Genomic DNA, 13708 nt, shown 5'->3' with positions numbered 1-13708 from the left:
CCACAAGCACAATACCCGCAGATACCCCAACAACAGACACACAGACATCCACCACATCCAGCATACCCGCAGTCACCACCCCAACAAACACACACACATCCACCACTCCATCCCCCAGCAGTTCCACCTCCCAGACCCCCAAGACACACAAACACACTCACTCACCCATCCAACAGTCACCACAAAAACACAAGGATACCTCCTAGATGGACACACCCACGACATCAACACCAACACAGCAGACAAACACTTCTGCGACCCTCAAATACTCACCCCTTTCTGATGGACATTTGAAATCCCCTATTTATTAAAACCAAAGAGTCGGGGTTTTGGGGTACATATTTGTCCTGCAATTCCTTTTCTACCTTTTTGTTGTTCCTGCGTAACTTGTGTTGTCTGCCTACAGTTGTGTGTGTTTCAGCATGCTTGCTGATCTATTTGCTGTTGTTTGCAGTATCTGACTGTGTGGGCAGGGCTGGTGTCTACCAAGTCAAAGGTATATGTTGAGTGTATGGGTATGTGGGTGTACAGGCAATGGTGGTGTCATGGCATTGTGTACTGTTTGTTATGGTAAGTATTTTGTCTTGTGTTGTCCAATGTGAGCATGTATGGTGTTAGACTTTTTCCCCAGAGAAGGATTATGGATTCATCTAATGTGTGTTAGCTTGAGTATTGTTTGTGCAGACATGGAGTGTGTTCAGTTGTGCTACATTTGTTTGCATTTGACTGTGCATGTGTCCATTTAGCTGTGTGTACCTTGCAGCTAGTTCCTGTAGAGGTATTTCCCACGCAGTTGGAGTTGTATGTGCTTTGTTGACTTCCACTTCCACATTGTGCAGATAGGAATGTCATTTGGGTCTAGTACTGTTTGTGATACGCATGTAGGGCCATTCCGGTACATATGTTGTTAAAGGGGCCTGTGGCAAGTGATAAGTGTCCCAGTGCAGCTTCCTTCCCTGAATGCTCCTGATGCCCCCATTCCTGTTGTGCGGGTAATGTTTGCATGGTGATCTTTGTTTATTTGTCCTTCCCTTGTCCTGTGATGTGGGTGATGTGTGTGTACATTGCAGGGCTGTTTAATGGGAGTGGTGTTTGGTATTCTATGACACATCCATACATATGTGTGTTGTATGTAACAACTCTCCATGGTCTGTGAGGAATGTGAGTTGTATGTGTGATGCCAGTGTGTTGTTGGTGTTGTGTGAGACGATGTTGCGTAGCCTTCACTATCCCTGTGCCTGAGATGTGTGGACGTGTGTTTTTTGTGTAGTGTTGCAGTGCAGTGTAAGTGACCTGCCCAAAGGGGCCGTATTGTCACTGTAAATATGTCCATCTTTATGTATGATTCTGACTGTGTACACGATGAGACGTGTACTTGGTGCCCATAGCATGACCCCCCATACCATGTGGACGACAGTACAACGATCTGTTGTTACAGTTCATGACAAAGGTGGGTGTGTGTATTTTGGGTCGGTTTCACCCACGGTGGCATGGATTTTGGCTCCATCGATGGTCAACAACAGCGGCAGGACATATGTGATGGGCTCAATGGCATCACCAGATGTGTGAGGCTGCCTTCAGTTGAGTATCTCCCTTTATACTGCCTGTTTTCGCCTGCTGGTATGTGGTGGTTGAACTGCCACTGTCACAATAGCAGTGTGCAACCTCATAATGTGTCTGGCAGAAACACAGGCTCCGCCTCCCTGTTTATGCAGCCTCATGACCGTGGTGGTCTGTGCTGCCTGGCAGTGCCAGCGGGACCCCAGCCGTCTTTGCTCCATAAGCCAGCATGATTTGTAAGCTGGCCGTCCAACCGCCAACCCGATGGTGGTTGAATCGCCGCCATGTTGGTCGACAGACCACCAAACTCATAATGAGGCCCTTAATTTTAACTTATAAATGGAAATAATTAATGTAGAATGGTAGTCATAGATACTGAAAAAATAAATTGGCAACAAGTATGACAAGGATTGAGACTAACAGATGAAATTAGTAAGGTGAGTGAGGAAAGCTAGAAAGTCCCTTGCTGTTTGTACCAATGCCTCGCTTGTGCTTTAAATTGTCCCTCAGTTGGATCATAAAACAGATAGGAAATGTTACTGTTGGTCCTGGTCTTTTTTTGCAGGGTCATCCACAAACTTTGTGCCTCCTTCCTCCTATTTTCTCTGACCAGTTTTTGTTGGCTTTACGACTCTGGGCACTTTACCACAGTTAAGCAGTGCTACAGTGCTAAAGTGCATATGCTCTCTGTATACATTGTATGTGTAATTGGTTTTTCCATGGTTGGCATATTTGATTTACTAGTAAATCCTTGGTGAAGTGCACTAGAGGTGCCCAGGGGCTGTAAATCAAATGCTACTAGTTGGCCTGCAGCACTGATTGTGCCACTCACTTGAGTAGCCCTGTAGACATGGCTCAGACCTGCCACTGCAGTGTCTGTGTGTGCAGTTTTAACCTGCCAATTCAACCAGGGAAGTGTATCCACTTGCCAGGCCCAAACCTTCTCTTTGATACATGTAAGGCACCCCTAAGGTAGGCCCTAGGTAGCCCCACGGGCAGGGTGCAGTGCATGTTAAAGGTGAGACATGTACTGATGTGTTTTACATATCCTAACAGTGAAATAGTGCCAAAGTCGGTTTTCACTGTTGCAAGGCCTATCTCTCTCATAGGTTAACATGGAGGCTGCCTTTAAAAATCCTTTAAGTTCAGTTTCCCTTTGGGAGCAGATAGAAAGGAGTTTGGTGTCTCTGAACTCACAATTTAAAAATACATCTTTTGGTAAAGTTGGTTTTGAAATTGGCAATTTGAAAATGTCACTTTTAGAAAGTGGGCATGTTCTTGTTTAAACCATTCTGTGACTCTGCCTGCTTGTGTATTCCCTGCCTGGGTCAGACTAATAGCTGGCCGGTTTGTGAATCCCCTCTAGGCAGTGACACATAGTGAGCTGGGGTGTAGCCTGCATATCCTGATGAGCCATTTGAGCTAAAGTGGTGGGAGGAGTGGTCACTTACACCTGGATGGGCTGTGCCTGCCTTCACACAATGCAGTCTCCAACCCCCTGGTTTGTGTCTAGGGGCCAGGCCTGGGCAAGGCAGGATCATGTGAACCAAGACTTTCCTTTTAAGTTTACCTACTTCTAAGGCAGAAAGGGGTACGAGTAGTGGACCCAAAACCCCAGATTTTTAGATTTACTTCTGGAACCAAGAAGGACCTCTGCCAAGGAGAAGAGCTGAAGAGCTGAAGATAAGTGCTGCCCTGCCTGTGACTGTGCCTTGTTGGGCTATCCTGCAGTTGCTGCTTCTGTCTGAAGAAGGGGACAAAGACTGTGAAGAATCTCCAAGGGCTTAGACTGAGCTTGCCTTCTGTTTTGAAGTCGTAGGGCCATCAAAGACTTCCTCTGCCACCACCTGGACTCTCTGCTGAGACCCCTGCCCTGCCAAGTGGTGCCCTATTCAGTACCTGGGTGCTTGAAAGGTGAAGCTGGTAGAAAAAGGACTGAAATCCACACACAGGGAGCTGTGCAGGGAAAGTGTTAACGCACCACCTGCAACGCGGGTGAAAAATGATGTGCCACCCGCCTTGCAGCTGAGTTCAATGCTTCACTTGCATCGCAGCTGGAGAAACGACACAACACCAGCTTGCAGATGGTGAAAACGATGCAAACCCATGCAGCGCAGTTTTCCATCACCCTGCGGCTGATTTCTCATGCATCATTGCTGGGCGTCAAAATCATTGTGAACCTGCATGGATCCGAGGTGCCCCATCAGGAAATCGATCCATTGTTCTCTTGCGGGAGAGAAAAACTACGCATCGCCTACCCGAACGGATAAGAAATGGCGCACGGCCTCACTTGCAAGTAAGGAATCAACGCATCACTGACTTTTCTGACACACGCCCGTGCACACCAGGTACTTTGTGTAGCAACAACGTTTCCATTGTTTTCTATGGAGTAAGAATCTATTCTTTTGAAAATTCATAACTTTACTTGTGTATGTTGGCTTTTTACTATTTTTGTCTTGTTTGATTTAGAAAAATATTGCCTAGTTTTCACTGTATTACTGTGTGCGTTGGCACAAACACTTTACAGATTGCCTTTGAGATAAGCCTGACTGCCTGTGCCAAGCTCCCAAGGGGGTAAGTAGAGGTTGTCTTAGGAGTGTAACTCACCCTGACTAGAGTAAGAGTCCCTGCTTGGACAGATTGCAAACTAACTGCCAACCAGAGACCCCATTTCTAACAGTTACCATAAGTGGTCTGGAATGAGATTGATAGTGCCACTAAACTGTCCAATCGCAAATGTCATCCATTGGCCCAAAATATGCCATTACAGATGTTCAAACTTTGTGCGGGACCACCTGGGGGCTTGAATTGATTTCAGGGGAAAGTGTCAGGACCTGGCCAAGAAAAGTATTTATTATGCCTCTGAGGAACAGAGACAAACATCATACTTAAACACTGCAGTGTATTTGGTGACAGTAAACAGAGCTGCCCTAAGATGCTCTGTAATCAACCAACAGTAATGTCTTTTTTAGGTTGAGCGTAAGCGTACAACCTCTTGCATACTTTTACGTATACTTCTTCTGTGGGATTTCAGCTACTTAATTTGTTAGTTTCAGTGTCATTTACAAATCCTTGCTTGCTAGTGGTCAGTCATGCCTCTTTGTCCCCCCTTCTTCTGTGTGGGAGCAGAGGCCCACTACTGTATAATTAAGCTTTGTCCTGTTTATCTAATCTGTAGGGGACTTCTTTTAACTTTGTTTCCTGCTCCTGTCCAGGGAAGCTTCCCTTTTCATTTGCAGAGCAATCTTACTCTGAGCTTCGCTGTAAACAAGACTATAAATCAGGCTGTTATCTTGGTCACACAGCTGCCTGGCTCCCACCCTTCCTTGACTTGGATTTTCTTTACCAACTCTACCAGAGCTCCGCAATCCTTAGAGACAGTGCCCACTTGTGCTCCATACTAGGATCCCACTCGCAGCTCAATCAGTGCACCTCAGTTCACACACACCAAGCCCTGAGCAGTGCCAGTGCCAGGAACACCACACAAGCTGTCTGCCAAAGCCCCTCAGTTCTTGCAGTCGGCACACTTTGCTGCTCCAGTACTGGGACCTTGGGCACAGCTCCATCAGTGTACCTCAGTTCACACACTCCAAGCCTTCAGCCATGCCAGTGCCAGGATCCCCACACATGCTGTCTGCCAGAGCACCTCAGTTCTGGCAGTCGGTACACTCTGCTGCTCCAGTATTGGGACCTCGGGCGCATCTCCATCAGTGCACCTCAGTTCACACACTCCAAGCCCTCAGCTGCACCAGTGCCAGGAACCCCACACAGGTTGTCTGCCAGAGCACCAAGGTTCTTGCAATCAGTACACTCTACTCCACCAGTACTGGGACCTCAGCCATAGCCTCATCAGTGGACCTCAGTTCACACACACCACGCCCTCAGCTGTGCCAGAGCCAGGAGCTCCATACACGCTGTCTGCCAGGACACCTCAGTTCTTGCAGTCGGTACACTCTGCTGCTCCAGTACTGGGACCTTAGGCGCATCTCCATCAGCGCACCTCAGTTCACACACTCCAAGCCCTCAGCTGTGCCAGTGCCAGGAACCCCACACATGCGGTCTGCCAGAGCACCTCAGTTCTTGCAGTCAGGACTCTGCTGCTCCAGTACCGGGACCTCAGGCACAGCTCCATCAGTGCACCTCAGTTCACACACCAAGTCCTAAGCCATGCCAGAGCCAGGAACCCCGTATGTGCTGTCTGCCAGAACACCTCAGTTCTTGCAGTCGGTACACTCTGCTGCTCCAGTATTGGGACCTCGGGTGCATCTTCATCAGTGCACACATTCGAAGCCCTCAGCCATGCCAGTGCCAGGAACCTGTCACAAGCTGTCAGCCAGAGCACTTCAGTTCTTGCAGTCTGCACACTTTGCTGCTCCAGTACTGGGACCTGGGCACAGCTCCGTCAGTGTACCTTAGTTCACACACGCCAAGCCCTCAGCCATGCCAGTGCCAGGAACCCCACACACGCTGTCTGCCAGAGCACCTCAGTTCTGGCAGTCGGTACACTCTCCTGCTCCAGTACTGGGATCTCAGGCGCATCTCCATCAGTGCACCTCAGTTCTTACACTCCAAGTTCTCAGCCGTGCCAGTGCCAGGAACCCCACACAGGTTGTCTGCCAGAGCATCAAGGCTCTTGCGGTAAACTCTGCTGCACCAGTACTGGGACCAAGGCACAGCCTCATCAGTGGACCTCAGTTCACACACCCCAAGCCCTCAGCCATGCCAGATCCAGGAACTTCATACGTGCTGTCTGCCAGAACACCTCAGTTCTTGCAGTGGGTACATTCTGCTGCTCCAGTACTGGGACTTCACGTGTAGCTCCATCAGTGCACCTCAGTTCACACACTCCAATCCCTCAGCTGTGCCCATGCCAGGAACCCCCCATGCACTGTCTACCAGAGCACCTCAGTTCTTGCAGTCAATACACTCTGCTGCTTCAGTACTGGGACCTCAGGCACAGCTCCATCAGTGCATCTCAGTTCACACACTCCAAGCCCTCAGCCGTGCCAGGAACCCCACACACTCTGTCTGCCAGGGCACCTCTGTTATTGAAGTCAGTACAATCTGCTGCTCAAGAAATGGGACCTTGGGCACCGCTCCATCAGGGCACCTCAGTTTACACACTCCAAACCCTCAGCTGTGCCAGGAACCCTACACACGCTGTCTGCCAGAGAACCTCAGTTCTTGCAGTCAGTACACTCTGCTGCTCCAGTACTGGGACCTCAGGCGCAGCTCCATCAGTGCACTTCAGTTCACACACTCCAAACTCCTCAGTTGTGCCCCTGCCACGAACCCCACACACGCTGTCCACCAGAGCTACTCAGCTCTTACAGTCAGTACATACTGCTGCTCCAGTACTGGGACTGCGGGCGCAGCTCCATCAGTGCACCTAAGTTCACACACTCCAAGCCTCTCAGCCATGCCAGAACCCCACATGCGCTGTCTGCCTGTGGACCACATTTCTTACAGTCAGTACACACTGCTGTTCCAGTACTGGGACCTTAGGCACAGCTCCATCAGTGCACCTCAGTTTTACCCTGGCATGGCCACTTCTTTTCCTATATTGGGACCCCACTCATATACAGTTTCATTACAGCAGCTCAATTCTAATATTCAGTCCCACTGCCAAGCCAATACCTGACCCAAAAGAACAAAACACAGCTCAGCCAGTGCACTCCAGGTCTAACATCCAATGCCACTGTTGATGGGAACCACCACAGCTCCACCAGAATCCATCAATTTTAACATTCAGTGCACATTTCTTCTCAGTATTAAGGCTCACACATACGCCCTTCAGGACTGCTCGCTTCTGTGATTCAGAGGCAAGGTCACTCTCATGCTGGGCCCCACTCATACCTTCACCAGGGTACCTCCAGGCTAACACTCAGCAACACTGGCATGCCAATAATAGGTTTCACACATAGCTCCATTAACATATTTTACTTCTGATCTTGTGTGCCATTACTATTCCAGTACTGCAGCCCACAGTGTACAGAGCCAGTGCACCTCAACCCAAACCTGCAGTGCCCCAATACCAGGATTTACATGGTGCTCCATTTCTCATTCCTTACCAGCTGCCTTTCTGTTATTCCAGCAGTGGGTGGGACACAGCTCTGTCTATACCCCGAAACCTGATCTGAAAAGCCTCAATATTGCTGTATTGGGTTTCACATACAACTCTGCTAATACACCTCATACTGTTCTGCATTGTCTCCTGCTGATCCACATTTTTACTTCTGTTTGAGGATGTGGGGGAGCCAATTAAATATATTCTTAGCTGTCATCTTTATTTAGGAGGGTCTGTTTCACCTATCTCACTCTGTTAATTCCTTATCTCTGTTTACCCTCAATGTTTTCTTTCTCCCCACCTTCTCTTTCCAGCTGTTAAAATCCACACGTTAACAGTTTCGCTCTTTCTTTCAACTATTTATTTCTACACCTCTTCCTTTTTTATTTCCCTTTTCCTCTTGCTACCTCCTCTTTCAAACTTGCAAAAACTTGGTTATTTCTTTCCTTGTTTGGTTCCTCTCTTTTTTATTCTTAGGTGATCATTCTTTCACTATTTTTTCTCTCACCTTCATCCCATCTTTCTCTTTTTTATTTGCTCTTTCCTTTGACTCAGTATAGATCAGTGGTTCCCAACCTTTTGACTTCTGTGGACCCCCATTTTATCAATACTGGAGCCCGGAGACCCCCACTGACTCATTATTGGAATCCAGGGACCCCCACTGAGTCATTACTGATAGTTGGAACCTAATATTATTAAATTTTCTAAGCAGTCGCGGACCCCCTGAGGAGGCTTCGCGGACCCCCAGGGGTCCCCGGCCCACAGGTTGGGAACCACTGGTATAGATCCTTTCACTTTGTTTTAAAATCTTTCTTCCTTCCTTTCTCTGGTGTTTTTCTTATCTTTATCTGTCAATTCATGTTTTACAATAAATCCTTCTTTTTCCAGTCTGTATGTGGAAACCACAAGTTACTTGTCGGGACCCGAAGTGCCAAAGTCGTTTTCGCATTTGGTGTCTCTGGGAAATGTGTCAGTACATACATGCCCTGGTTCTTTCGCTGCTTGTTTCTCTCACCATCTCTCTTTTGTTCTCCAATGTAAATTTTTCTCTTTCTTTTCACACTTCTTGCAATTATTTTTCTCTTTATATTTTGTTTGCTAGCTTCCTTCCCTTTTTTCATTTGTCTCACACGTTTGCTCCATTTCTTCTCCTGGTTGTGCTTTCATTTTCTTGTTCTTTCTTTCCCTTCGATATTTTTTTGCAAACACTTCTCTTTCTTCCTTTTGTCTGTTATATTCCTTTTGCTTCTCTTTTTCTGCCTCATCCACTTTCTCTCCTGAGGCCTAGTTATCAATGGAGCAACAGGTGCACTGGCACTGAGGCCCAGAGACCAACGGACCTTACTCAACTCTAATTACTGCTCTGTTTCCCTACCAAATTTCCAGTCAACTATTTTCCTTCCTTACTCCAGGGCCAATGACATCGTTACTAGGCCACTTGCTCTCTACCTCTTTACTCCCGACTCCCTCTTTCCTTTCACCCGCCAACCAGTCCAAAATGATATTTTTGTTATGGTGTTTTGAGCATTACACTCTAATGCCAAATGTTTATTTCTGATACAATTTTTCTGATAATTGTATATGTCTTAAGATAGAGGAAGAAGGTAAATGGAAGTGCTTTAGTTAAATGCGGCACCACTGGTATTATATGAAAAGACGAAATTATTAGGCAGGGTTGACCAATGTATGTGGCAAGAAAAGTCCAGTTATGAATTTACAATGACAATAGTTCTAGCTCAAGAAAATACGAGACCTGTTGCATAGCAAGTGCTTGTTTCACTCAGTTTCTGGCTAGACATAAATGTCTAGGGTTTCTTTTTTGAGGTGGAGGATAGTAGGTGGAGGGCTCTAAATAACCCTTAATGTCCCTCCCCCTTTTCTGGTACAATATCACACAGTGGATACTTCTACAGTCCAGGCTGCTGCCTTCATGTTGGCTTGCATATATTTGATTGAATTTTTAAATGGGTTAGCTAAGCATAACTTCAATGCCTTAATTAGTAAATATGTTCAAATCTGACAATATTATAGATGCATATGAGAAAATATGTTTGTCCTTTTAGGGGGTACTGCAGTGAAACTTTTTTACTCCAGGGAGATGGGGACATTGAAAGGTTTTTAAATTACTTCTGTAGTATAACAAAATTTGGAGCATTTGCACCTGTAAAGTTCCAAAATGGCTTGCTCTTCAACATGAATAGACACAACATATTTGATCCCATAACTTCTGTGACTGCTAAATTTCGCTTTTAGCTTTGGCCTCACTGGTACGTTGTGCAATTTATTTTCATCTATTGGAAAACCAAAGTGTGCCTCCACCAGCACTGGGGCACATTGTTTTGTTCAAAATTGCTTTAATGTTGGCAGATGGGAGGCAGGCCTCATGCACACAAACAAAAGGTGCAGGTGGGCATGCCTGACTCCAGCAACTAGAGTGTCTTTTTTTTTAAGGAAGCCTGTTGTCCGGGACCAGTTGGCCAGCAGTCGGGCCCGAGCACACAGGGCAGAAGGACATCAGGCTCACCTCTCCCACTCCCGAACAACTCCCTTACTGCAGATGCCACACCTTGTCCCTAGCTCTCTCTCGCCTTGAGGCCCCTCTTGTGGTTCAGCATGGAGGAGGTGCTGTGCGCCTACCTCCTGTAGCTTGGCGCAAGGGCAGAATAGGGAGTGCTCACTGCCGCTCTCATAGGTGTCCTGCTGCACAAGGACAGCACTGCGTACATTTCACTCTACAAGAATTACATGAGCCAAGATAGCCTTCTGCTGCACACAACTGCAACGGGGGACAACAGAAAAAGTGTGCTGCTCTCTTTCTTCAAAGTGGGCAAGAGATGGAACATGTCTCCTGAAAGGACAACAAATGCAATGTGTTGTAAATTCGGTGACACATAATACTGGTGTATGTAGAACACAACAAAAAACGTAATAGCTTATTAGTGCCGCTAATAGATATTTATTACAACCGAACTTAGTTATTACAATCAATAGATTGAACGTCTGAGATAATGGATTCAAATACATGCTCTCTGCATTACACACTGGCATTTGCACATGTTGCATAAGACACTCAGTTATCTTTACATTTCTGTTACGCGCCTTGCAGGTGCCATCTGGCTCTCTTCAACAAATGAATGAATCCACGAAGTTCTCTTTCTAGGAATTAGGCTTTGAATTGCAGATGACACACATTGAATTGGAGCGGCTTTATAATCGTTCTGAATATTTTTTCACCATAATCAGATGCTGAGATGTTCATGATACTCTCATATTTATGCAGAGAATGCCATAAACCACTCAACTGTTTTAAATGCAGATGCAGTAAGCCAACACATAGTGCTGCCAAGATAACGCAGCGAGCAAAAGTTCCTGCTGTGGAAAACTTTAAGCAATTTTGTACACCACTGATTCAATTCTTGTTGAAGTCAACTCTGCTCTTCATCCCTCAAAGTTGAATAAAATGACTGCCACTCACGTTGGTGATATCACCTATTATTTACTACGACACTACGATGTTAGGAGCACCTTGACCTTCTTTATTTAGATGTAAGCAGCATGTGAGGGAAGGTTGTTGCAGACATTTATGAATTCTCCCAACTATCTGGCGTAGTGGTGCTCACTACATCTGCATCTCCCACTTGTTCACAATGCCTTTGGAAAACGCACTTCGCCATGTGTAGGTTACAGTAGCAGCAGTGTATATTCCATACATAACTTGCTGACCTTCGGCAGTAATAAATGGAATCTCTACACGGAAATATCTTCCGAGTCTGATTTTCTGATTCGGGATGTGGAATTTCTGAATAGGTTCCACGTTTCGCAGATAGAGGTTGCAGCTGTGTGTGTGATCTCTGTGTTCAGGTGTTGTCGAGTGCACCCATTGCAACTTATGCAGAGAGCGAGACAGACAGAGAGAAAGACAATGTCATGTTTTCTGTTTGGGCAGGGTCCATGACTGAAAAGAGGCAAAACCCCCAGTGGTTCATGATGCCCCTCCTCTCTACCAACAGTGGTCTTCAATCGTACATTATTCTCAGCGCCCTCACTAGTTGTTCATGTGTAGGATACATAAACACAGGTTTTTAACCAAAACCAGAACACTGAATCCGGGATTAGTAGTTGCATTTACACTATTCTATGGTAGTGGCATTTAACCTCTACATTGTAATAATAATACAAGTATGAGTCACTGTTTATGACTACACTGAATCAACATAAGATGTCTAATCACTCACATTTATTTTCACTGGAAATAAATACTCCAATAAAACACGTGTTCTAATAAACATGCAGGTCGACTTTAGTGTTATTACTCCAGGTCACGCTACAGACACCATTTCTAATTCATTTTGTCGAATGGTTCCACTTAAATGCAGGTATTTATCCTTGTGCCCTGGTTTCTGCGAAATATCGTATGACTTTTACACACAAAGAACACAGAATGGCATAAGCAATGTGCGCAGATCCTGCTAGTAATATGCCGTTTCATTGCTGGCGTTGATGGATTGGCGGGCGCTGTGTCCCACTCAAGGTTCGCCCCCCGTGAGTAATGGTCTCTGTCCACTATTTGCATCATTTGTTTTTTCCTTCCTCTCCTATTTTGTGGAATTACTGGTTTACTATCTATGCTCAGTAAATGTGGAACTTTACACTAACTATACATCATGTGAGAAATATTCTTAATATTTTGAAGAAGAATTATTTTCAGTCAATATTTAAATTCAAATCTCCGTTCACAACACATTAAATACCGTCACTGACATTTCACATGAAATGTTTTAGTAAATTTGCTTCTATGTAGCTGATGTAGTTGACACTCCTCTGCTCAGCTTAATGGAGAGGGAAGTCACACAGCAGTTCAGCTGGTCTCGAACTCTTTTGCAGCCAAACACTAAAGCAAAGGAGCTGGTGGAATAATAGATGGAAGGGACAGCCAAGGCCGCCTGCTGGATAAGAGGGCTGTTGTACCGCTGCACCCATACTATAATCCACAGGATATAGCTGCTAACCCAACACAAGAGGTAGAGAAAAAGGAAGATCAGGATTATTTTTGTGGCTTGAACTGTGTGCCTGTTCCACATCCTTGAAGCTAGGACGTTTTCCTGAAATGGTACAACTTTCCAACGATGCTTCCACAGAAAAGCAACAATGCTACTGCTGAGGAGAATCAGTCCCACCATGGAACACAGATCCACTGCCATAACTGCGAACCTTAGCCCAATAAAGTCACTATTTTCATCAGAATCAAACATGCAGTTTGCAAATTGAATGAAACTGGTTACAGTTTTGCTCATCTTCTCTCCTTCTGCAACATGCACCTTATAGCCAAGGTACGGCAAATGAATCAAGAGGCTTGAAAGCCATAAAATACCCAGAAAAATAGATGGGAACCTGCTTCGGCAGTTGAGACGAAAGACACAGCACTTATAATTAGCCCTCCTGATCTTAATATAATAAAGGAAGCTCAGCAAAATCAGGGATTGCAAACTAAGGACCCTCAGCACTTCAATGACGTATGTGCAGATCTGGCAGCTTATATCTGATAGAAGATTGTTGATGAAACAGTGCAGAAGGCTGGATAAATCCTTGGTCAGACACAGTAGTAGATTCACAGATGCTTTGTTTAAGATGACCGTATCCAGGTTGGCCAGAAATCTCTGCTTCGCTGTGTTTCTGCAAAAAGCGATAACCACTAGGCTGTTGCTGAAGCACCCAAGTAAGCAAGTAAGTGAATATACAGCGATGGAAAAAACTTGGCTTCCCAGGTGCGACATTGTACTGCACGCTTCAGGTTGATAGGCGCGAATGCAACTAGAAGCGTCTCCCCAACTGTCAGGTCAATTTCCACTGCTACTCCCAGCCTGTAGGTCCTAGTGCTACCATTTCAGCCTGCAAATGAGAACTGTGACTCACTAACCAATCATTTTAGCTGCTGTAGGTCTACACTAATTTATTTTCTAATCGAGGCAGGCAACTTACCTCTGTTTGCAGCATGAGTGAATGGTTTACTTTGTGCATGCACTGTAACAACTGATCATTGTATCACATTAACCACACACATACAATGGAATACATACAATG

At 45.8% G+C, this 13708-nt stretch overlaps 1 protein-coding gene across 1 annotated transcript; it reads right to left on the bottom strand.

Moving 5' to 3' along the window:
• Positions 1-12420: 12420 nt before the first annotated feature.
• Positions 12421-13401, bottom strand: LOC138256409 (olfactory receptor class A-like protein 1). The gene has a single exon (XM_069205860.1). The coding sequence runs from the start codon at positions 13399-13401 to the stop codon at positions 12421-12423; it is 981 nt and encodes a 326-aa protein (XP_069061961.1).
• Positions 13402-13708: the final 307 nt, after the last annotated feature.

This window comes from Pleurodeles waltl, chromosome 1_2 (genome assembly GCF_031143425.1).
Source record: "Pleurodeles waltl isolate 20211129_DDA chromosome 1_2, aPleWal1.hap1.20221129, whole genome shotgun sequence".
Lineage (NCBI taxonomy): Eukaryota > Metazoa > Chordata > Amphibia > Caudata > Salamandridae > Pleurodeles > Pleurodeles waltl.
This window is presented reverse-complemented; position numbering and strand designations above follow the sequence as displayed.